Source organism: Budorcas taxicolor, chromosome 20, assembly GCF_023091745.1.
Source record: "Budorcas taxicolor isolate Tak-1 chromosome 20, Takin1.1, whole genome shotgun sequence".
NCBI classification, from domain to species: domain Eukaryota; kingdom Metazoa; phylum Chordata; class Mammalia; order Artiodactyla; family Bovidae; genus Budorcas; species Budorcas taxicolor.
In genome coordinates, this window is record NC_068929.1 from 25,602,154 (window position 1) to 25,628,764 (window position 26,611).

At 38.2% G+C, this 26,611-nt stretch overlaps 1 protein-coding gene across 2 annotated transcripts in view; it reads right to left on the reverse strand.

Annotated features, from left to right (window-relative positions):
• GPBP1 (GC-rich promoter binding protein 1) overlaps positions 1-26,611 on the reverse strand; it is a 70,386-nt gene that overhangs the window by 3,654 nt on the left and 40,121 nt on the right. The window contains exons 4-11 of one of the 2 annotated variants that reach the window (XM_052659076.1): positions 15,299-15,422; positions 14,945-15,168; positions 14,332-14,398; positions 13,227-13,286; positions 5,737-5,921; positions 5,001-5,141; positions 2,824-2,991; positions 2,181-2,368 (exon numbers count right to left, since the gene is read on the reverse strand). In XM_052659076.1, coding sequence (XP_052515036.1) covers positions 2,181-2,368; positions 2,824-2,991; positions 5,001-5,141; positions 5,737-5,921; positions 13,227-13,286; positions 14,332-14,398; positions 14,945-15,168; positions 15,299-15,422 — 1,157 coding nt within the window. The remainder of the gene's footprint in view (positions 1-2,180; positions 2,369-2,823; positions 2,992-5,000; positions 5,142-5,736; positions 5,922-13,226; positions 13,287-14,331; positions 14,399-14,944; positions 15,169-15,298; positions 15,423-26,611) is intronic. The other variant, XM_052659077.1, reaches the window with a different exon arrangement.

Below are 26,611 nucleotides of genomic sequence, written 5' to 3' on the forward strand. Positions count from 1 at the left end.
AAGAACCTCTTGATGAGGGTAAAGGAGAGTGAAAAAGCTGGCTTAAAACTCAGTATTAAACAAGAATTAAGATCATGGCATCTGGTCCCATCCCTTTATGGTAAACGGAAGGGTAAAAGGTGGAAGCAATACCAGATTTCCTCTTCTTGGGCTGTAAGATCACTGTGGATGGTGACTGCAGCCATGAAATTAAAACATGACTGCTTCTTGGCAGGAAAGCTATGACAAACCTAGCTAGTACAGTAAAAAGCAAAGACATCACTTTGCTGATAAGGTCCATATAGTCAAGATTATGGTCTTTCTGGTAGTCATGCATGGATGTGAGAGCTGGACCATAAAGGCAGAATGGCGAAAAACTGATGCCTTCAAATTGTGGTGCTAGATAATTAATGTTCTTGAGAGTCCCTTGGACAGCAAGGAGATCAAGCCAGTCAATTTTAAAGGAAATCAACCCTGAATACTCATTGGAAGAACTACTGCTAAGCTCCAATACTTTGGCTACCTGATGGGAACAGCCAACTCGTTAGAAAAGACCGTGCCTGATGCTGGGAAAGAGTGAAAGCAGGAGAAGGGGGCACCAGACGATGACATGGTTGGATGGCATCACTGACTCAAAGGACGTGAGTTTGAGCAAACTCCAGGAGACAGTGAAGGACAAGGAAGCCTAGAGTGCTGCAGTCCATCGGGTTGCGAACTCGGACATGACCTGGCAACTGAACAACAAAACACTATACCCACATTTTACAGATGAAGAACCATGATCATGTAAGTAAAAAATTTTGCCTACTTCATAGCAAAGAAGCAGAATTCTGGTTTTCTGCCTCCCCAGTTAATATACACTGCACCAAACTCTGTGGCCTCTGGACTAAACCCACAATTAGGAACAGATCATAACAGTGATCTGCACTTTGCCTTTTCATTAGCATTTCTTCTCATTCTCTTTCAAACTATTATCAAATCACTCTAATATCACTTTCACAATTACCACCCTCTGCCAAATATTTTCAACAGCTTCCCAATTCCTGAAAGAGCAAACTCCATAACACACAATGACCACAACTTCAAATTCCTTACATTAGAAAAAGCACAGCACTAGAAGTGGAAGACCTGAGTCACAAATCCTACTCAAACACCAGGTATAAGACAGAGCTCCTTCTTCATCTAAAGCATTCAGATAGTTTGACTAGATCTCTAAGACCCTGCCTTTGCAATGTATCTCTAACTCCATTTAGGACTCCACACTATTGTCAAGTTATGCTATACATCAGCCCTAAAACAAACCATGCGTGTATTCTATTCTAAACATCTTTTCATACCCCCATTTCAAAATGGCTACCCAGTACCCTTGCCTGTATTGTCTCACCCTTTAAGATTTAATTTAGGTCCCAATTAAAACTTTCTAACTGGTACTCAAGCCATAATGCTATCTAACCCCAAATTCCTCTGAATTTCTCTGGAACTCATTTCTATTAATTCATTTGGTGCTTAGACAAGGTAACAATTACCTCTCTGATGTTGAAACTATCCTCAATATTGTGATGGTATACTGAAACTTGATAACTAGTAATATATATGCCAAATTATTTCATTTTAAATTTTAATTAACACATTTGAACAAAAAAAGTCATCCTTGAGAACTGTATCACTGATACCTAACTTTTTAAATCAAGCTACATGAGTACTTAAGTATGTATGTTAACTTAAGAAAGTTTACAGGGAGGTCCCTAGTGGTCTAGTGGTTAGGATTAATGCTTTCACTATTGTGGGCTGGGTTCGCTCCCAGGTCGGGAAACAGATCCCACAGCCCTCCCCCCTCTCCCCGCCGAAGAGATTTACAGAAAATCTGAAGCCATGGAAAATAAATAGCACTCAATTTTCAGAGAAACACATGATACAATATGGATGTACCTTGAAAGTATTACTGAAAGTAGACTGGTGGTTACCCAGGAAAGAGAGTAACAATGAGTAACTGTAAATGACCATGGGGTTTCTTTATGGAGTGAAAGAAATGTTCTGACTGTGGTAACAGCTACACAACTTCAAATACACCCAAAATTAACAAACCAAGTAAAAAAATTAAGAGTGTATATAAATTATATCTCGATGAAGTTGTTAAAAAAGAAATCAATTTTCCATGTAAAATCAAAATTTTGGGTAGAGAAAAAAGTAAAAACACCGACCTGTGTTCTGCTTCAAGTGAACTAGAAAGAACATCAGTCTGTGGGAAGGTTGAAGACCGAATGATCTGTTGGGAAATTACTGAGGCATTGCCATTCTCTTGTGGAATTTCATTTTCATCGAAGTTTCGGTTTATATCCCTTTCTTGGTGAGTACTGTTGCTGTTATGCAAATTAAATGAGTCGTCATCCTGATTTTTGAAGAGTTAAAAAAAAAATTAGAGAATAGTTATTAAAAAAGGAAACTTTAATAGATCCTGGTTAGATCTTCATGGATAAAACATAACTGTGATGTTTATATAATCATGTAGAAAACAGTTTCATAAGATGTAAAACTAAGTTGTGAAGGGAACTTATTAACTTCAAGTATTCACATCTATTCAACCAAAAATTAAAAGGACAAAGGCAGGCAAGATGGGGAAAACCAAAAGTACAAATATGAACAGGAATCTTTTAAATTTCGTTTTTGAACAGCAACTAGAGTAAGAAAAATCTATTCAGAAAGGAATTCATTATTTATGCAAATAGCTAACTAGCCTTGCTTTCAGAAATATGAAAATATTCAAAGATTCTAAATAATATCTGTCCAAATATTCCAATGACATGCTAATGTCAAGCCCAAGAATTACACTACACGTTCAATTACCTTTTCTGAGCCCACATGGCTTTCATCTTCATGTTCCTCTTCCACTCTGTCCCTTTTCAATGCTTTCAAAAACTCACTCTTTTTATCTGTGCGCATTCGTGTCAGTTTGGTTAGACGAGGCTGCTGATTAAGTTTGTCAACAGGTGAAGAAGAATTTGAGCGATTACACTAAGAAAAAAATTTAGAATGTTGATAAATACATAGAGAACTAATATCAACATAAAGTTCACAACTATAATGACTTTCTATTTCACTTTCTTCACAATATACAACAAAATTGATTTTAAATTCTATTTTCTACTATCCTTGTTATTTTTAACCTATCTCACTGAATGATCTTTCTTTTTATTTTTTTTATTTTTTTAATTTTAAAATCTTTAATTCTTACATGTGTTCCCAAACATGAACCCCCCTCCCACCTCCCTTCCCATAACATCTCTGTGGGTCATCCCCTGGCACCAGCCCCAAGCATGCTGTATCCTGCGTCAGATATAGACTGGCGATTCAATTCTTACATGATAGTATACATGATAGAATGCCTGAATGATCTTTCTTATCCAAGAAACAAAGTCTGATAATACTAAGATCTATGATTCTAAATTAGGAGTTTTAAATATTATTTTATAAAATGGATCCTGAAATTGTTTAAATATTGATATATAGATATTTTTTAAAGCAGTTTTTAAAACTGTGTTCCACAGAGTTCAAAGGTTCTAATAATAGTTTCCAAAATGAACTAGTATAATTATTTATGCACAGGTACACTAAGGGTTTATCATATAGAATTTCACAAGGGAAGTTTTGTGGAAGAGCAGAGGAGCGTGGTAAAGGGACATGTACTGGAGTCTTTTTATTTTTCATATATTGAGAGTGGACTACAGAAGGAAAGAGAATGTTAAAATTCCTGTGACACAGAATAAATATAAAGCCTTGGGAATAAATCAAAATGCTTAACTCAGCAATAACATCTGCAGACTATAATGAATTGAAGCCACAATTAACCAGCTGGGAATGCTGGTCCTTCTAGCACAGCTCTAAAATTCTATGACTGAGAACTAGTCAATGAGGGGGTTATAATATTCCAATATAGTACCCAGAACAATCTCAGTTATTACAATATAGTCACAAGTGTCTTTTGTCCCTGAACTGGTCAGGGAAGTCCCTCATCTAGAAGTTTCACAAAGCTGGCCAAATGAGAAAGAAATGTGTAAGCTATTAAGTATTCAAAGTCAGTAAACATGCATCTTTCTCTCTTCTTCCTCCTCTGTCCTGAGTGTTAATACTAATAAAATGTCCATCATCCCCAAAAGAAGAGTATATAAATCCTGATTTTTTAGTCAAGGTTTAATCCTATATCATAGCATAACTTTATGACAAAAGTAAAAACATCTGTTTTCATAATTCTTTTCTTAAAAATTACTCTTTCTGGGGCTTCCCTGGTGGCTCAGTGGTAAAGAACCTGCCTGCCAAGCAGGAGACATGGGTTCAATCTCTGGGTCAGTAAGATCCCCTGGAAGAGGAAATGGCAAACCACTCCAATATCTTTGCCTGGGAAATCCCATGGACAGAGGAGTCTGGTGGGCTACATCTATGGGGTCACAAAGAGTTGGACACAGACTTAGCAGGAGACACAGGTTCCACCCCTGATCCAGAAGATTCCACATGCTGAAGAGCAACTAAACTTCTGCACCACAACTATTGAACCTGTGATCAACAGCCCAGGAGTTCCAACTACTGAGCCCATATGCTGCAACCACTGATGCCTAAGCACCCTAGAGCCCGTGCTCCACAAGGGAAACCCAGGCACTGCAACCAGACAGTAGGCTCCACTTGCCAAAACTCAAGGAAAGCCTGTACAGCAACAAAGACCCAGCAGAACCAAAAACAAATAATTTTTTTTTAAACTACTCCTTCTGGTTAATGGATTACACGTTTATTTTACCATAGAATTTTCTATACTTTAGGTTATTTGGACATTGTGTTAGTAATTTTTAAAATTAGCCCTCCTTAAATGGCAAATTTAGTTAGCAAACAGAGAGAAGTATCTGAATTCTGGAAGAACTGAAGTCTCTTAATGAATTTGTTCAATGAATCTATGCCTTTTGTTCACTGTTAATTAAATTATCATGATTGAGATACATTTGGCTCCTCAGGAGTACTTTTATTAAATGCCATACCTCTTTCACTGAAGTTGTTGATGGACTAAAATTCTTGGCAGTTGATTTAAAAGCATTAAAGTTGCCAACACCATATGTAGACTCATGAGGGAAAGAAGTCCCAACTTTATTTTCTTTAGTTTGGCTTTTCCACTGTGTAGGCTAAAGAAAAAACACACGAACATTAATTAATGTGTATCTAAACAGATTACATAGAGGAAAGAGAGAACAAAGTGAATACTATAAAATAACTAAATATGACTTAAAAATTATTTTGTATTGTATCTTAATCATTTCTACATGGTTCTTTTTTTTTTTTAACAAATAAAATAAAAATCTGGTATTCAGATAAAACATTTAACTACCTTGTTTTTTTTCCAAGTTTTATCTTAAGTTAGGTTTCTTTTGCCTAATACCAAGAAAACACAAGTGAGAGTTTCAAAAGCCTAAAACTAAAGATTAAGTACAGCATTTTATACCATTATTAAGCAAATATATCACAGATGCATCTGGCAAACAAGTATTTACACATTTCATTTACTACTGACTATTAAAACAAGAAAACATACACAGACAAACACACAAACCACTTAAAAGATAATTTCAGGATACACACTGGCCCAACACTTTCCACTTAGAAATCAGCAGCCCACCAACACCCTCCCTACTTCGATGTGAATTTTTCAACATTTTTTTGGCCAAAGTAATTCAGTTGATATCAACTTGTAAGTTGCATGTTAAACAATTTAGAACTTACTTTTGTAGGTGGAGCAGCAGGCTTAGGAACTAAGCCTTTATAAACACTTGGACCAGTCCCATTCTTAACTGGCTGCGACTGAAGATTTCCTACTACTGGGAATCCAGAGAGCTGTAAGTCTTTTGTATTACCTTTCCTAATGACCAGCATCCTCTGAGTTCTAGATTTAGGATTCGGGGGATATTCTGTATAAATAAAGCACGAGCAACAGTTATATAGTTTAGATTTAAGCATAAATTAAATCACCAAAGAAAAGCATATTCCAAACTTTACTATATTTAAAAATAACAGCTGCTTCTTGGATAAAATGGCTAAGCTATGTAAGTATGAATTGTATTCTTGCTTGAGAAATAAAGCTTCAACAATCATCAGACCATAGCAAGGAACTGAGCAATGTCAAGTAACATTCTGAGATGAATTCAGTTAGACAGTGGCCTAGAATGCTAACTATGACCAAGCCAAAATTAATTACATTCGAGTATATTTTTCAATTATAAATTTCATCCTAACAGTTCTTAAGACTTGAAATACAAGATACATTTTCCTCTTTTCCATTTTGAAAAGAGTTTTACTAATTCTTTTTATTTCATTCATAAAATTATTACCAATAAGAAAGGATCTACAGTCCCTCTATTTCTAAATTCCTGCTTAATTTATGACTAATGAAAAGGGGAACTATGTTTTCACAATACCAGTTCATTCAAATATTTACTGGCCATCGAAAGTAAACTGAAGGCATTGTGCAAGCTGTAGGGGATCCAACTCAATCTTTGCTTCTGAAGATTATACTAGAAAGTTTTTCTCAGAACAACTGAATTTGCTAAAATATGAAATATAACTTCTAGAGTTTAATCAGTTAATCTGTAACCAAACAGTTAATGTGTAATTAAACAGGTGTTACAATGAGCATGTTCCCAACAATGGCAGTGACATGTCTTTCTTCCTATAGAAAAAACTCTGAAAGCCATCAGTTTCACCACTGAAGAGTTTCAAAGAAAAGAATTAACTGGAAATAAAACTGCAGAAAATGTAAATTAAAATTAGTTTAAGATATGATCCTATAAGACAGTGAGTAGTACATATGTATATAATGATGGCCTGCATCAAACAAACCAAACTTTCTATTGATTTATCTCAGAAACTGAACGACGACTACTAGGGATACAGAGGCATTCTCAAAGTCCCTCTGAAACTTAAACTCTTCAAACTATAGAGCTGATAAAGTAGTTCATTTATTGTAATGCTAAAAAAATAAAAATAAAAGAACAAGAACCTGAGAATTAATTCCCTGGTGGTCCAGTGGTTAGGACTCAGTGCTTTCACTGCACAAGCCCTGTGGTGTAGCAAAAACGAGCAAACAAATGAAAATACAGACCACTCAAGAACCTAAAGCAAACTGAGAAAATATTCATCTTTCTGAAAGTTAAACATTGAAAGTGTATCTACTAGGGCAAACATTCCAACTTCTCAGCTACCCACAAAGGCCCAGGATATGAAGGCTAAGAAAAATATTTTCAGGCACACAAGGACACTAATTACATCACCAATATATAGTTTTTCTGAAGAACTAACACACTGAAGTCAAAACGAAAATGAAGAATAATGATCTTACACAGAGATCCAATGAAGAACATTAGAAATAGTGCTAAACAATTTTAAGTTTTACAATTACTTCTGGTAAGCAGAAGGTGACAGCATAAATAAAATTAATAAAAAGACTCCTGAAAATAACCAATTCTTTAGATTAGAATATAAGAGATAACAGTCTGGTACTCAAAATCTAAGTTAATGAACCTCAGGAATCTGAGGGATGACTGACTGATGCTGGGAAATGCAAAAAGTCTAAGAGTCTCTACGGTCTGATCTCAGAAGAATCCAAGTGCTGAAGTAGGAGGCGGTTTTACCTGTGCACCACAATAAGTTCATACATAACTGGCAAAGACTTCTATTCCAATATCGTCAATTAAGCACACAAGTTTACCTTCCTTCCCTTTTAGATCCTTATGTTAAAATTACCATAATGAGGGTTAGTCGCTCAGTCACGTCTGACTCTTTGCAATCCCAAGGACTGTAGCCCGCTAGGCTCGTCTGTCCACGGGATTTTCCAGGCAAAAATACTGGAGTGAGTTGCCACTCCCTTCTCCAGGAGATTTTCCTGATCCAGAGATCTAACCCAGGTCTCCTACATTGCTTGCAGGCAGGTTCTTTACCATCTGAGCTACCAGGAAGCCCCTCAAACTATAATGAAGGAGTAAACAAATACAGCAATAAAGAACAGGAGGAGGTTCCTCAACAATGAATGATATCAACCCATATTTCTAGAGAGTAAATAAAGTAAAGAAAGAAACTTCAGCTTAGTGTGTGCACAAAGAAACCCAACAGCTGAGGAGAGGACTATAGAGAATCCTGGATTGTAGAGTGGGACTTGGAAATGCCATATAAAGCACAAGACAGAAATGAAATCTTTTCAGATAAAAATTAATCACCAAGCAAAGTAAATCTACTGAAGTAGATGATCAGTCATCACTGATCAAAACTAGAAGACAGAAGAGGAGAACAGATAAACACGCAGGGATGATTAAGTCTCAATGTAATTTCTGACTACAAAGTTCATCTTTCCTAAAACTGGATTTCCAGATACCTAAGAAATACTTTCACAGTTTCCTCAAAGAGGTCTCTGGTGCAAAGAATGAAAGAAAATCCTACAAAGAAAGATGAAGCCCAAGAAATCAGTCACAGACAAGAGGTAATAAAGTAAAAGATAATAAAGGTACCTAAAAGATGATGAAAGGGACTGGGAGGAAAAAGAAAGCAGACACAGTGCTGACTGACTTACATAAGCATTCATATTCACACAGTATAGAAATTAAGACCATGTGCTTTCGTACCAGATTTACAGAATTTTGATACTTGCTCCAACATCACTAGTTAGTCTCATCTATAAAATGAAAACAGTTCTTGTCTCGGAATTACAGTGAAATGTTCTTTCCACTGTAATAGGTAACTGTATTTCAAATTAAAGGTGTCTTTTTGAAGAATTTTAAACCTAAAATTTAAATTGAACAACCACAAGAGTATAGAAGATGAGAAAAATTACAACAGAAATAAACAAAATAAAGACTAACCTATATCATATATTATCTATGCTGAACACACTATACAAACCTGCCTGTTTAACAAGAAATGTGTTCCTAGTCTGATGGGCCAGGATGGCATGGCAGCCGAAAATAGTGGTGTTCACCTGGTGACGTGTTCCCAACTGTGTGTGCCACCGGTGTCTGTGTCCTCAGGGTGAGCTGCAGGCAATTCCTACCAGCCTTCCCTGCTGCTCTGGGAGACTCTCCAAGAGCAGCAGATGCAGGTTATTGAACTGCTGGTATCATGAGACTGGCTGACCAAAATTGAGAACTTGGACTTCAGAATCCCTACTTTTTCATAGAGACATTCTAGCTAAGTGCTCAAATTAATGTGTTAAATATCAATACAAGAACACAGGAACCAAAAAGACGAGTGAGGAAGAGGTCTGAGGAAGGGGGAGAGGGAAGGGAGAAGGGAAAGAGGCAGGGTGGGAAAGCTGGTTCTTGATGGTAATAATCACATCTAAGCAATGGCAAAGGTGATGGCAGCACTAGTAACTTAAATCTGCATCATTTCTATTACTTATAAACTGGTTTATCTATTCATAGATTATCTCTGCAAATTCTCCTGACATGAACCTTCTGAGCTAGGTGTTGAATCTGTTGGATTCAAACAGTATCCAATGACTCTTTCCATACTTTCTTCACTTTATCAACTGGTAAACTTCCTGAAAAAGATTCAAACTGCTCTTTTTTTTTAAGAGAAAATTTATGCATTGATGAAAGACATGAACACTTATAAAGAAGAATTAGTGATTTTGGTGACTTCCTTCTATAAATCATATATGCTTATTATTTCATATAAAGCAGATATTCAAATTGCCTTCAAAATACCTAAAGGCAAAATGAGTTGTGGATTTTCATATCATTATTTTCTTCTATCCTCACAAACAACTGTAATCCGATGATACCTGGCTTTAAATATTGTTTTATCATCTTGTTATTTCATGATCTCCCAGTATCTTTGAATGTTGTAGTAAGTTTTGTTCCTTAAATACAAAGCCAATAGTGGAGGGGAGAGGCTCAATCTTTTGAAGAAAAATTAGAATTAAAACACTGCCACGTATAATGCAAAGTAAGTTGGCCACATGCATAAGTCAGAGCTGACATCTCGATTCCATATTCTCTTTTCTGTTTTCATGCTCTCCATACAGCTGGCTTATATTCTGAGTCAATCAGTTTTCCCTTTTATTTTTGAATCTATCACTTTTTGTCTTTTTGTAAATCTATCAGAATCTTCCTCACTTACTGGTTTTGAACTTAATTAGCTAACATATTAAATAGCTGTAACATGATCAAGGATACCAATTTAACAGACAACTTACTATTAACAACGCTTTTCTCATTAGTATTAGCATAGTGCTCCATCTTCATCTCAGAGACAAGAAAATTCACTGAGATTAAGTAACCTTCCCAAAGTCTAAATAACTAAAGAGTAGAAGACCTAATGTCAGCCCCCGAAACTATCTGATAATGCACTTAACCACTATATTATATTACTGGAGAAAACGGATTAGAGTATTGGCTAGGTCAGACAGTTCAAAATGTATACCATTCTCAACTAAAATACTACCATAAGCCTATACTGAATGGTCAAAATAGGAGGCTTAAAAGTGTACACTACCAAGTCAGGGTCCGCCCTTCCCCTCATCAGTGATGACAATTATTAGTTTAGTTTCCTCATCATGATATAAGAGGCAACTTTACTGTGTGAATAATAGTCAAGTGAAGGATAAATAGTATTTTGTTTTCACACTAATTTGAAGAGGAAACTCAATCACATAAGACATAACAACATACAAATATCAGAAGCAAAGAATCGGTACCATAGCAATAAAGCCATCTGAACACTAATTTTAAAGGACAGAAATATTTTCAAGATTATTTTTCTATGATTGATATTATTTGAATATTGCTATTTTTGATATTTTAGATAATGTAAAAATATTTTGTTTTACAGTAGTATGAGACTTTTAGTCACATGAGTTTCACTGACATAATGTCAAAGAAGGGGCATGATATTCTTTCCTTTAACAAGGTACCCACATTACTCATACGAAAAAGAGCAGGCATTCTAAAACAAAAACCATTTAATTGATGAACACTATTTCTAACTCTCTTACTTATGTCAAGTCATCTAATCAAACTCTTAATTTTCCCTTCTCAACTTTGAACATGTGTTGTATTACCTTTTTCTTACTGTTATGTTAGCAACTGTTTTCACTTGAGACACTGAAGGAACATAGACTCATACCAATATATAAATAATCTACCTACAGAATACTTTTATATAAAGCCATCTGATAAAGATTATTCCCTTCTCTTAATCCCTTTACAAAGTCACCTTAAACACTTCACTTGTTTTCATGACCTAAAACCTCATTTAGTGTTATCATGTCACTCAACCTGTATGCTAGTGACTAGTATCATTAGAATTCTCTAGATAATAATCCATCTTTAAGAACTGGTCACCAATTTGCTTTAATTTAGAAGGCTAAACAAATAAAGTTCATAGTACTATATCAAATACAAGCAAAAATTAGGAAGTTCATCAAATTATCAAGGGATAAACACAAATGTAAATGCTGAGTTGAAACAAAACTAATTAATAGTGACTAAAGGTTTTCATCGGAGAAGGCGATGGCATCCCACTCCAGTACTCTTGCCTGGAAAATCCCACGGACGGAAAAGCCTGGTAGGCTACAGTCCATGGGGTCGCGAAGAGTCGGACATGACTCAGCGACCTCACTTTCACTTTTCATTTTCATGCATTGGAGAAGGAAATGGCAACCCACTCCAGTGTTCTTGCCTGGAGAATCCCAGGAACGGCGGAGCCTGGTGGGCTGTCGTCCATGGGGTCGCACAGAGTCGGACATGACTGAAGCGACTTAGCAGCAGCAGCAGCAAAGGTTTTCATTATTTAGTATCTTAAGCACAAAATGTTAGGCTCTGTTAATACTATGTTGCTGACATATCATGTCAACACAGAATAGCCAGTAGGACTTCTAAAAACACAAGTCAATTTGATAGTTACTAATGTCTCAAACCGGAGAAGGCAATGGCACCCCACTCCACTACTCTTGCCTGGAAAATCCCATAGACGGAGAAGCCTGGTAGGCTGCAGTCCATGGGGTTGCTAAGAGTCCGGACACAACTGAGCGACTTCACTTTCACGCATTAAAGAAGGAAACGGCAACCCATTCCAGTGTTCTTGCCTGGAGAATCCCAGGGATGGGGGAGCCTGGTAGGCTGCCGTCTCTGGGGTTGCACAGAGTCGGACACGACCGAAGCGACAGCAGCAATGTCTCAAACTGCATACAAACGCATATCATTTTCTCTCTTTCTCATTACTCAAATCAATCACCCAGCTAAATTATTTAAAAATTCTCACAGAAACACTGAAGTGCCTTGATTTTTTGTTTTAGATTTAAATTGCTAGATATAGGAGATAAATTTAGTATGAATCAAGCAACAGTAACCCTGGATAGGATAAAAACACTACAAAAGTCAGTTACAAACTACAAGGAGTTTCCAATAAAACTAAGTTCTAGGTAGAAATAAACATATTTAACAACAGGTTTAAACAGCTTAACTATTAATTCTTCATTCAAACTATTTTTTTAATTGGGATATTATGTTTAGACTCTTGCAATTTTTGATTTACAAAAGGACAGTTTCAGGGACAAACTGGTGGTATTTGTTTTTTAATATATATTACATTTCCATTATTAAATTTTGACTTACCTGGAAGGAAGTAGCACTAGAAAAGTTCTACTGAAAATTCTCTGTCTTCCTCAGGAACATAGCTATTTTAAATGTTGCAATGGGGATAACAATATTTGGGAACCCAGGGCATAAATTAAGAAAGGAATAGTGAAGTGTAACACAGTGAAAGTCTCATTGTATTCCTATGGGAAGTACTGGGAATTTAACAATTAATCAAGTCACAGTTTTTTTTTTCTAATGCAGACACACTTTTTAGTTTACCTAAGACACAGTAAAGAGTACATCGTCCTTTTAAACATCTTTTCAACTAATGCTCAAAATCCTTAGACCAACCCTGAAACAGTAGAACCAAAATCTTTATATTAATACATTTTATGCTCAATATTTTCAAAAATGTATTTCTAAATCATTTCTAAAATTATTAACCAAGGATCAGTACCAGTAGTATCTACAGGTAGTTTTATATGACAAATGCTCACTAACATTCTTGATTTTATTTACTTTCATTTTAATCAAATCCAAATTATTCCTAATTTCTTAAGAGATTTTATTTAACACCTTGCAGGTGGTTCTACATTCTTATGCAATCAGCTGTTCCCAGAAAAACTGAATAATAAGGAAACATACCTAAGAGAGGAGCTTGGGAGATTTTTTTGGTTGGGTATGTGTGTGTCTGGGCGTGTAGGCCTGGGGAGAGTGGTAGAAATACTAATTTGCAATACAGAAAAAACAATGCCATTCACATGGTTCTAACAAAAGTGTCTGACCACCCCCACCCCCACCCTCAAGAAGCCCTTAAATAAATTGGGAGATCAAAAGAAACAAAATAATTCCCCCAGCGTATCACCCCCAAATACAATAAAGAACAGCACAGGAAGTGGCAAAGTTTAAAATAATGCCTTTATCGTTAGGACTATTATGCTGTCATAAGCCACGATCCTTTTGTTTTGGTAAATTTCTTATTTTCAATAGAAAAACACAAGAACGTGTGTACAAGATCCAAAGCGGATACATCGCCTCTGAATTTGGTATCAAATAATTAAATTTATTTTTCAGATATCAAATCTTCATATTTTAAATTATTCCATTATTTTAAACTTCACTTGAATCTTTAAAAAGCTAATTAAGTTACTCTAAGTGCAGTTTTATCTGTAGATGCTATCAAATTAAACTTTCAGCAGTTTTAAAGAAAAGGGAGTCATTACCAGAAACACTGTCAAGATTTGACAACCAAAAAGGCAAATAATTTCAAACATAGACTAGTTCTAGGCAAAATTTATACAATTACTTTTAAAACTGTCTATGTAGAACCATTTTCATTAAGTAAAAAAATTATTTTTATAGCATACTATGATTAAAAGTACTTATCTTTCCAGTTAACTTTTCAACTTTGAAAAACTATAAATTGAGTTAAACTAAATTTTTTGTTTCAACAGATTATCAAGCTGCTCTCCAAATGATATCAATTCATTACATTTAACTTACTTTAAAAACTCATATCTGAATATATTTAATGGTACTAATACGTGTAAATAATTATCCAAATCAAGCTTTTCTTCTGTCCCCAATATCTTGTTTTTTTAAAGTGCTACCTTTTTTTTATAGCTTAGCACATCAAAAACAGGTATTTAAAAGATAAAGTTTAATTCTAGCCTACTATTTTAAAAAACACAAATCTGAAACCTAAAAATAACATTTTATACCCCTCAACGATAGATCAAAAATTACTTACCCCATACACCTGCAGCTAAAGATTTATTCTGATTTGGTTCTCTCTCATATTCAGGATTTAGAGATGGCTGGAAAAAAAAAAAGGTGGAATAAAAAAAAAAAAATGTTTAAACTAATCATATTTAAGAAAAAAATTCCTTTTAAAAGTAATCTCAAGAATATACTGACAAATCTGACATAATGAACTCTTAACAACTAAACACTAATTATTCATAAATCTTACTTTCTACTTATTGTAACAATTAAAATGGTTAATATCTATACTCACGCTAAGTTGAAGAAAACAAGGTGTCTTTAAATATTCTCCTCATCCTCAACTATGTGAAGAAAAAGTGTTAAAAAAAAAAAGAAAGCAAATGCAGGAGAATGCAGTCTTTGCATCAATATGAGAAATCATCCTTTCTTAGGAAAAAGTTATCTACAGAAAGTCTCACGAAATGTAAAGACTAAAGATAACTGAACCAAAATAAATAAATAAACATTAAAAAATAATTGAACCTGTCAAGTGTGATCTCTGGAGAAAATGATATGTAATGATAAAATCTCCTGAGAGACTTGATGCTTAAATAGCACTTGTAGAAACCTCATTCATATTAAAATTACAAGCAACTTACAAAATCCTCAGCCTCAAACTGCTTGCGTTCTCTCTTGTCTTCTTTCCTCCCTGTTTCACTGTCAGGTATGTTGTTTTCATGTAGTCCTTGGCTTTTTCCAGAATGGAAAATACTGCTACGAGAACGGGAACTTCCACCATGGTATCCCCCTCGATGATTTATGTTTTCAGTACCATTTCTTCCATGTGTACGCCATCCATTTTTTTCTTTCCTTCCAAAGTTACCTTTTAAAAATAACGGCAAAGTATTACAAATTCAAAGATGGTTATGCTTAAAGACTCAATCACAATCAAAACAATTCTTGCAAGAATGTGAAGAAAACTCTTCTTAAATTCTATTTCTCAGCAACTTTACCTCCATTAGGACGTCCAATACCAGAATCAAAGCCATCTGAAGAGTTGTGTCGTCGGCGGTTCACATCATAACGATTTTCTGTCCATGAAAAGTTTTCAGAATGCTTTTCAAAATTCAATGACGACTGAAACAAATTATAAGCATACAGATAAACATACATATAAAATTTGACTAACTTTAGAAACTAGTAATACACTGGCTTCATTTATTCCCAAGAATTTTAAATGGTTAAGAAGAATATTTTATAATTATTTCAATGTGTTTGGTAACTGAAAACTTATGAGGGATTCCACTGTTCATCTATTTTTTCTACCTAAGATAAATGAGAGCACCATTCTTAAAGAGTTTAACAACTATATTCACCCAAAAACTTTAAAGGTAAAGCCACTGTAAAGGCGTCAAGACAAATATAGTACACTTCTTTTAAAATAAAACATAGTATCGTGTATTTCACATTCTTTGATTTAAATAGCTCAAGGTTTTCTTCAAGATTAGAAAATTATGGCGAATGAAGCTATAGTTCTATTTTAAGTTCTCTATAGATTTATTTCCAAACTCTTCCCCAAAACAAGTGTTTTAAAAAAACCTGTCAAAGGAAGAATGTTGTAAAAACAATTACTACAATTCTCTCCAGGACAAAAAGAAAAGCTCCTCAGTTTTAATACAAACACACTGCACACACTCTTTTCATTTAACTAGGCTCCTCCACACGGCCACTGTGGGACTTAATAGTGCAAGTTCCTCTACTGCTCCTGGCTTCAGCCTCATGCTGCTTCTATGCATGAAGGACAAAGCCCTTCCTCTGTCTTCCACCAGCATCTATGAAACAACAGTGACAACCCGGCTTGCTAAGCTTTTAATTTTAAGTAGGGTAAAAACCCAAACACTTCACAACCCTACCAATTACGGTGATGAAGATACCATGCTCTCAAAGCTAAAACTTTCTAGAAAAACAAGGGTAGGGTCTCTTAGGCCAGACGGGGGCACAGGATAAGATTCTTCAGGACCTGGCAACAATTGTTCTCATCCAAATGATGGGTGGAAGTAAAGGTTCCTCACTGTTTAGCAACTAAGTAAGTGGCAAGGGGCAGGACTGAAGCAAGATGTCCAAATACTGCTTTAATGCTGAAATTCTCCTCTGAGTAGAAGGAAGAGATGTATTATCATGAGATGGGGTCCCATCTGAAAGGCAATATGGCTGCAGCCACTAAAGTCAAGAGGTCAACAAAGCTGAACAGCAATGAGAATAGAGAGTTTGGGAAAGACTGAAAACATTAGAAGTACATTTGTTAAGGCCAAACTGCTACTGACACTGGAAACAAAAATGCAAAGCCTAGCTTTCTGGAGTGGATGTATTCTGTGCTCTTTGTACTTTCTGACTCCTTTCTTCCCCACATCAAACTCAGCTGCTTTAACAAGAAAGTCAGTGTGCACCAGAACTTAAGGCAAGAAAGAAACAAACTCTTATAGTTCTGCTTCACACAGGTACCCAAGTTACCATCCTACCCACTCCCATGGAGAGGAGACAGCATCAAGCACAAGAGTAACTCAAACTTTTCCGTACAGGGCAAAGCCATGGCATTGTGGTACACGGGGGCATGAAAGGTACCAGCCTGGGGTGTTTCCTGGGGCCAGGAGGTACATAGAAGAGAAATCAACACCACTCCTGGCTTGAGAAGCCACAAGAGAAAAAGCCTCCAGGCCACCCATGCAACCCCCAAAGGAACAGTCTCCCCCTCCACCCTGAACTTTCCCACATTCCATGCTAAAGAAATCATGAGCTGTCCTAAAAGCTTAGACTGTAACTCTGATATGCACATACATACTAAACTCCTTAGTCTAGGCAAGAATATACAACAAAGACAATCTCTTTAACAGGTGGTGCTGGGAAAACTGGTCAACCACTTGTAAAAGAATGAAACTAGAACACTTTCTAACACCATACACAAAAATAAACTCAAAATGGAATAAAGATCTAAATGTTAAGACCAGAACTATAAAACTCCTAGAGGAAAACATAAGCAAAACACTCTGTGACATAAATCACAGCAAGATCCTCTATGACCCACCTCCCAGAGTAATGGAAATAAATGCAAAAATAAACAAATGGGACCTAATTAAACTTAAAAGCTTTTGCACAACGAAGGAAACCATAAGCAAGGTGAAAAGACAGCCTTCAGAATGGGAGAAAATAACAGCAAACAAAGCAACTGACAAATAATTAACCTCAAAAATATACAGGCAACTCATGTAGCTCAATTCCAGAAAAATAAACAACCCAATCAAAAAATGGGCCAAAGAACTAAACAGACACTTCTCCAAAGACCTACAGATGGCTAACAAACACATGAAAAGATGCTCAACATCACTCATTATCAGAGAAATGCAAATCAAAACCACAATGAGGTACCGTCTCACACCAGTCAGAATGGCTGTTATCAAAAAGTCTATAAACAATAAATGCTGGAAAAGGTGTGGAGAAAAGGGAACCCTCTTACACTGATGGTGGGAATGCAAACTAGTACAGCCACTATGGAGAACAGTGTGGAGAGTCCCTTAAAACACTGGAAATAGAACTGCCATACTGGGCATACACACCGAGGAAACCAGAATTGAAAGAGACACGTGTACCCCAATGTTCATCGCAGCATTGTTTATAATAGCCAGGACATGGAAGCAACCTAGATATCCATCAGCAGACGAGTGGATAAGAAAGCTGTGGTACACATACACAATGGAGTATTACTCAGCTATTAAGAAGAATACATTTGATTCAGTTCTGATGACGTGGATGAAACTGGAGCCTATTATACAGAGTGAAGTAAGTCAGAAAGAAAAACATCAATACAGTATATTAACACATATATATATAATTTAGAAAGATGATAATGATGACCCTATATGTGAGACAGCAAAAGAGACACAGATGTAAAGAACAGACTCTTGGACTCTGTGGGAGAAGGCGAGGGTGAGATAATTGAGAGAATAGCATTGAAACATGTATATGACTATATGTGAAACAGATCTCCTGTCAGGGTCCAGCCCCTGCAGGATCCAGGGGAACCCGAAGGAGAAACAGCGTTGGCAAATGAATGAATGAGAGAGGAATAGAGGAGAGAAAAAGGCTGATATTGCTTGGTTTACACAGAAAGCCAATAAAGCCCCGAGACAAGGGGCTCGCCCTGTTCATGGAGGCCACAGGTGCCCTCCCGGTCTCCCAAGGGAGTGAAGACGCAGAACTTCTTCCCGTTCAGGTCTTAGAAACCCGGGCAGATAAGTGAACGCAGGGAGCCTCTACGCTCCAAGGGATCAGCCTGAAAAAGAGAGTAAGAGAGAGAAAGAAAAAAAAAAAAAAAGACACAGGGTGACCAAGCTTCTTCGAGTGAGGCCCGTTACTTTATTTTCAAAAGAGACTTTTTTATACCTTAAGTTGTACATAGAGGGAAATGAAAGATGCAAGGTCATACAGTCAGCCCAAACATTCCAGCAGTTTTGCCCTTATCGAAACCAGGATTTTTTTCTGCAAACCTTTCCCACAAATGATGTTGTGTACATTATCTTCTGGCCTTGGAGGCCTGTAAACATTTTATGACCCTCTTTTGATAAAGGCTGCTCAACCAGAAAACTTATTTTCCCTCAAAGTGTTTTTTCTTTATATTTCTAATCTATGTCAGCCTCAGAAAATGCTAAACAGAGTTACATTTCTCACAGAGCAAAGGTGCAGTGAGTTACAAGAAAGAACCAATTAGCTCAAAGGTCTGATGTGGTTAAATTCAAGGCTACACTTGTTTTTCTTACATTCCAACTATGTTAACCAATGCACTCCCAGGTGCACAGTTGATAAGAGATATGGGAACTTAGCAACAAGCATTGGCCCAATAATGAAATCCTATACCAGCACTACACTTTTAACTCTTTGAAAAGCTCTATGTTTTAGGCTTCCCGTGCCTCTCACAGTTGGGAGGCTGCAAATAATCACATGCGTAGCTCCAAGAGTCTGGATAAACCTGCCAAGCAAGCTAGAATGCTAACAGAGGGGGTTTGATTTGAAATATTCCTCTCATGTCCAGGAGACTTATTAGCTAGAGCCCTAAGTTGATTTTCTCCAGAGAAAGGTGGTCGGGGATAGCCCCCTGTATGTCAGGAGAGTTGGTGAAAGGCACAAAACAGTAAGACAGACAGATTCTGGTTTTGGGGTAGATGCTCGAGCTGGTCTAGGGAGCCCCTTGAGTCCTGAAGCCTTGCTTAACAGTTCTCTTCCACACGACCTTGTCATGGGTGGGATGGCCCATGCTGGCTCCCGGCAATCGCCAGTCCAGGTTTGATGCATGAGACAGGATGCTCAGGGCCGGAGCACTGGGATGACCCTGAGGGATGGGATGGGGAGGGGTTGGGAGGGGGGTTCAGTTTGGGGAACACATGTACACCCATGGCTGATTCATGTCAATGTATGGCCAAAACCACTAAATATTGTAAAGTAATTCGCCTCCAATTAAATAAATTAATTTTAGAAAAATAAAATAAACAAACTCCTTAGTCTGTGTGCCCATGGTGGGAATGGACCCTAGTATCCCAACATGGCTGATAAAAATTTGGAAAAATCTCAGCAGTAAGAGTGGGAAATTAAAGTGATCCTGCAGTTGGAGCCACTAGGCCAATTCAGTACCAGTGTGTTTCATAGTTGATGCTAACGTTACATGCTTGTACTAAAAATGCTCTAGATTCTCCCATTCAGGAAATGTCACAGGTTGACAGATGATTCCCATCCCCTTCAAAATGGTCTAATAAAAAGTACAGCTTCCAGAAGGAAAGAAAATAAAATCATATGTGGCTGAAGACTTGGCTCTGCAGTATTCAGAAAGACTATTTTCCAGTACAGCAATGTTATCTGCCTGACACACACACCAAGAACACACTCCTTTTAAAAATTGAGTCCCCCTGGTAGCCTAGTGGTTAGGATTCCAGGCTTTCACTGCCATGGCCAAGGTTCAGTGTTCAATCCCTAGTCAGCCAAAAAAAGAATGTGGCTCCTGCCATAATGCTGAGCTCTTACTGAAAGCAAACTTAAACTAAGGACTAACCAATAAAAGAACCCAAGAGGGCTCTTGATCAAATGGAAATCATGTGTTCAACAACACAGCTGGCCTCGCCCTTCAAGTACCAGCCATAAATTCGCAGTATACTGTATTCCCCTTCCTGCCACCATGACAAGCCAGTGTTTCAATAAGGCTCTCAAATCAGAAAAGTTCCCCTAAATGACTGAGCCTGGTTCACTGATAGTTCAGTTAAGTTAAAAGATGATGGTACACACAGTAGCCACCCAGCCCCAACAACTCTGGAAAACCAAATGGGTAAGTGCCAATCACCTCAATGGAATAAAAACTATGATCCTTGCCTTAGATATTCTTAAGGACAAGACATTTTATATTTTTCTAACTCTTGTATCGTTGCCAATGGCCTCATCATCTATCACTGAAAAACTATAGACTAGCCAATTAAAAACATCTCTTGGGGTCACACATGATGGGAAATTGCAGCTGCTGCTGAGACAATCTGAGTCATTCATGTTGATTCAGTAAGGCTTGCTATCTGATGAAAGTGAATGGCATTGAGAGTGACTGAAATCAGAATGCTGATCAAATCTTCAGCATACCACCTAGACCCATTATCACACGAGACATGGAACACATCCACTATCACAGACTGGTTACAAAAGGAAGGACTTTATCTTTCTGATGCAGAAACCTCTACCGTATGCCAGCTTGTGACTCCTGCCAAAAGCTGGTCCATCTGTCTCACTGTAAAGAACACCACATCACACGGAACTACATCAAAGATTTGACTTCCTTCATGGAGTCCTCAACGGAGCTGGATCACTACTGAACTTTTTCAGGTTACATCAGTGCTGCTGCAGTCTGATGGGCTAATTCTGGTCACAGTACTGTGTCTCCTGAAATTAATTCATGTAATGGGTATATTCTAGACCAGGAACAGTCCATTAAACAGTACATCTTTTGTCAAAAAGGTCATCCTCCAATGAATCAATATTCAAAGTACTCAATGGACGTTTCATACTCTCTATTATTCACAAGTATAGACAAGCATTTTAACAGTCTCCTCAACATTCAACTCAGAACCATTTACACTACACCTCTATACCCCTCATCTCGTCCCACATCTTAGTAAGATGAATGAATGCAGCATAACCAAAAGGGGATCATCTTCTCTTGGCCACTTCTTGTGTAGTAATCAGGATGACAGAAGTGGAAGAGTTATGACAGTACAGACTTACACTAAAAATTCTGCTCTGATTATCCCTAGATATGTTTCTTTCTTTTCCCCAAGAACAACTACAGGCCAGGCCACCCCACAGGGTGATGGCTAACCAAAAACGAATTCAAACAAATCTAGTTTGGCCATCTGGATTCTCCTGTTGAACTGGCATGGTCCTAGACATGTAGACAACAGCCATTTGCTTGTGTACACTTCTCACGGAATCGTCGCCTACAGTATCCAAAGTAGACCAAGGTGAGGGTGAGATATCTTTAAAATGGGGCCTCTGAAAATTATTTATAAATGCCCCTGTCCCACTCACACCCAGTTCCTCTAGATTAAAATATCTAGCTACAAGAAGAGTTTTAAAGTGAAGTCAGAGCTATGGGAATGGGACACTGCATACAGATTACATGGCTAAAGAGGGAGAGCAAAAACCCTAGCAATTGGGAGAAGAAACATCTTTAACACCAGAAAGCACAGGTACAAAGGAGAACAATTAATGATCTCCTTATCCCCTGGAACAAGGGTCCCCAACATGCCAGGCCATGGACCTCTACAGGTCCGTAGCTTGTCAGGAACCAAGCCACAAGCAGGTGAGCAGTGGGTGAGTGAGAGAAGCTTCAACTGTATTTACAGCTGCTCCCCATCATTCACATTACTGCCTGAGTTCCACCTCCTGTCAGATCAGTGAAAATATTAAATCCTCATAGGATTGCAAACCCTACCATGAACCATGCACAGAACGAACCTAAGTTTCACACTCCTTATGAGAATCTAATGCCTGATGATCTGAGGTGGTGCTGAGATGGTGATGCTAGCACTGGGGAGCAGCTGCAAATACAGATTACCATTAGCAGAGAGGTCTGACTGCACAGTGAAAGTCACTCAGTCCTGTCCAACTCTTTGTGACCCCACACGGACTGTACAGTCCATGGAATTCTCCAGGCCAGAATACCGGAGTAAGTAGCCTTTCCCTTCTCCAGGGGATTTTCCCAACCCAGGGATCGAACCCAGGTCCCCACATTGCAGGTGGATTCTTAGCCAGCTGAGCCACAAGGTATGGACTTCTGACTGCACAGAGACCGTAATAAATCAACTGCTTGCAGGTTATCATCAAAACCCTATCAGTGAATGTCAAGTCACAACAGGGCTGCATCTGGTGGCATGCTTTATAGTGGCAAATGAGTTGATGTCCTTCAACTGTACAGCTGCATCTGGTGAAAACCTTTAAGTTAGAATCCAACATTTATTTTAGTCTGTGTGTAGGCTGCCCATTATTTTATTTACCACTTCCATCCGTCCTTCCTTCCCACCCCGCACATTTGTCTGGGTCACAGCTTTTTTGCTAGGCCCACAAAAGCTGTGCTGTGTTTAGTCACTCAATCGTGTCCGACTCTTTGTGACCCCATGGACTACAGACAGCCAGACTTCTCTGTCCTTGGATTCTCCACACAAGAATACTGCAGTGGGTGGCTTTGCCCTCCTCCAGGCAATCTTCCCAACCCAGGGATCGAACCAGGGTCCTGCGCTGCAGGCAGATTCTTTACCAGCTGAGTTACCAGGGAAGCCCCACAAAAGATAACCCTAGCCAAAATGAGTAAAAAAACAAACACTGCTGGAGCACTTCTTTGAAAAGTGGGCAAAGACCCAGGTGAAACAGCAGAAGACTCTTAAGACTGCCAACAAAAAAGAAAGCTGCACTTAAGAATCCTACTTAAATTACAAGTACGCTGCAACAGGTGATTCACATTCTCCAAGTCTACCTTGTATAATATGTGCTGACCCAATGAAGCCATGAAACCTTCAAAACTGCTTCACCAGATGGAGACCAAGCACCCTGCATTAAAAGACAAGCCTCTGGAGTTTTTCAAAAGAAAAAGACATGAACATGAAGAACAGAAGCAATTATTGAAGGCCTCCACTTCATCAAACATGTCTGCACTAAGAGCATCATTTTTAGTAGCTAACTAAAAATTGCTAAAGCTAAGAAGACCTTTATTGTTAATGAAGAGCTGATTCTGCCTGCTGCTAATGACAACTGTCTTGGACTTTCAGGAAGGCTGCAGCCCAAAAGGTAGCATGTGTTCCTCTTTCAGCTAGCACCATAACTAGACAAACTGATGAAACAGCAGAAGATACTGAGACCCAGTTGTTAGAGAGGATTAGAGAGTCACCAGAGTAAGCAATCCAGGGTGACGTGAGTCTACCGACATGAACAAGGCAACAATGCTTGTTTTTGAGTGATCTGTTTTTCACCAGGATATGCGTGAGGATATGTTATGTACACGGATGTTGCCAACCAACACCACAGGGGCAGAACTATTCATATCTCTGAATGGTTACATATCAGGAAAACTGAATCAATCACTTTGTATGGGGGGGAGGGAATAAGCCGCAGAATGTTTTCTATTGAAGATAAGGGTTGCTTTTTGACCCACTGTATTGCCTCTATAATTGTAGGTAATAATAATACCAAATTTTTTTTGGTGGGGGCGGGGGGAGACTTAGTTCCCTGATCAGGGATCGAACCCATGCCCCTTGTGGTGCAAGTATGCAGTTTAAACCACTGGACCACCAGGGAAGTCCCTCCCTTGAGTGGATTTTAAAAGATAACAGAGTGGCCTTAGACCATATATTGGTTGGCTGAAAAAAATCATTTACTAGTGCCCCTTAAGCTATTCACAACTGCCTAAATCCTGGTCTCACTCACTGCTGCTTGGGACACTGGCAGTAGCCTTAATTGCTGTGTAAGACAATTAAATGGATTTGGTTCTGGTCTCTGTCAGATTAATCAGAGTAGCTGAGAGTGCTACAATCATGCGAAATTCAAGTTTGGCTGCAACATGTATGGACTGTTGGGACAGGCAATCATCATGGACCCTGAGCATCCCTCAGTTTAGTCACTCAGTCATGACCAACTCTTTGCAACCCCATGGACTGCAGCACACCAGGCTTCCTTGTCCATCACCAACTCCTGGAGCTTGCTCAAACTCATGTCCATCGAGTCAGTGATGCCATCCAACCATCTCATCCTCTGTCATCCCCTTCTCCTCCTGCATTCAATCTTTCCCAGCATCAGGGTCTTTTCCAGTGAGTCAGTTTTTCACATCCAGTGGCCAAAATATTGGAGTATCAGTTTCAGCATTAGTCCTTCCAATGAATATTCAGGACTGATTTCCTTGAGGATTGACTGGTTTGATCTCCTTGCAGTCCAAGGGACTCTCCAGAGTCTTCTCCAACACCACACTTCCTTTGTCAGCAAAGTTAATGTCTCTGCTTTTTAATATGCTACCTAAGTTGGTCATAGCTTTCCTTCAAGGAGCAAGCATCTTTTAATTTCATGGCTGTAATCACCATCTGCAGTGATCTTGGCGCTACAAAAGAAAGTTTGTCACTGTTTCCATTGTTTCCCCATCTATTTGCCATGAAGTAATGGGACCGGATGCCATGATCTATCTACGTTTTTTAAATGTTGAGTTTTAAGACAATTTTTTCATTCTCCTCTTTCACTTTCATCAAGAGGCTCTTTTGTTCTTCTTTGCTTTCTGCCATAAAGGTGTTGTCATCTGCACATCTAAGGTTATCGATGTTTCACCTGGCAATCTTGATTCCAGCTTGTGCTTCATCCAGCCTGGCATTTCACATGATGTACTCCGCATATAAGTGAAACAAGCAAGGTGACAATATACAGCTTCGACGTACTGCTTTCCCAATTTGGAACCAGTCTGTTGTTCCCTGTCCAGTTCTAACTGTTGCTTCTTGACCTGCATACAGATTCCTTAGGAGGCAGGTAAGGTGGTCTGGTGTTCCCATCTCTTGAAGAATTTCCACACTTTGTTATGATCCACACAGTCAAAGGCTTTGGCATAGTCAATAAAGCAGAAGTAGATGTTCCTCTGGAACCTCTTGCTTTTTCTATGATCCAATGGATGTTGGGAGCTTGATTTCTGGTTCTGCCTTTTCCAAATCCAGCTTGAACATATGGAAGTTCTCAATTCATATACTGTTGTAGCCTTGCTTGGAGAATTTTGAGCATTACTTTGCTAGTGTGTGAGATGAGTGCAATTGTGCAGCAGTTTGAACCTTCTTTGGCACTGCTTTTCTTTAGGACTGGAATGGAAACTGACCTTTTCCAGTCCTGTGGCCACTGCTGAGTTTTCCATATTTGCTGCCATATTGAATGTGGCACTTTAACAGCATCATCTTTTAGGATTTGAAACACAGCCCCACTCATCAACAGAAAATTGGATTAAAGGTTTACTGAGCATGGCCCCGCCCATCAGAACAAGACCCAGTTTCCCCCAGTCAGTCAGCGAGCTTCTTATCCTTATCAGAGGGCAGAGAAAATAAAAACCACAACCACAGAAAACTAATCAAACTGATCATATGAACCACAGCCTTGACTAACTCAATGAAACTATGGGCCATGCCATGTAGGGCCACCCAAGACGGACAGGTCATGGTGGAGAATTCTGACAAAATGTGGTCTACTGGAAAAGGGAATGGCAACCACGTCTGTATTCTTCCCTTAAGAACCCCATGAACAGTATGAAAAGGTAAAAAGATATGATACTGAGCATCCCTCCATGTTCTTATTTGCATGCCAAGAACGCAAGGCCTTGACAGCTCTTTCTATGGCCCTTTTCTCAGGGTTATGTTCGTAAGGAATATTGAGGGTCAGGCAATGTCCTACTCCGGGACAAAGAACAGGATTCTTATAAATGTGGCAGATATACAAGGGAGGCATATACCTGAGCTGCTCCATGTCAACTCCCAGAGGTTTTAAGGGACAGGAAGAACCAGTACCAAAATCATGCTTATGCTGCCTGCTGTGCTAGTAATAGTAACGCACTTTGTCTCATGAGACCTGGAAGTCTCATCTCTGCCAGCATCCATGAAACAGTAACAAGCTAGCTTATTACAGTTATCTTGAATGCAGGGTAAAATTTCAGACCTTTCAGACTCTGACATATAGCCAGCATAGTAAAATATTGAATAAGAAACACAAGTAACAGGATTCAAAATATAGAAAGAAAA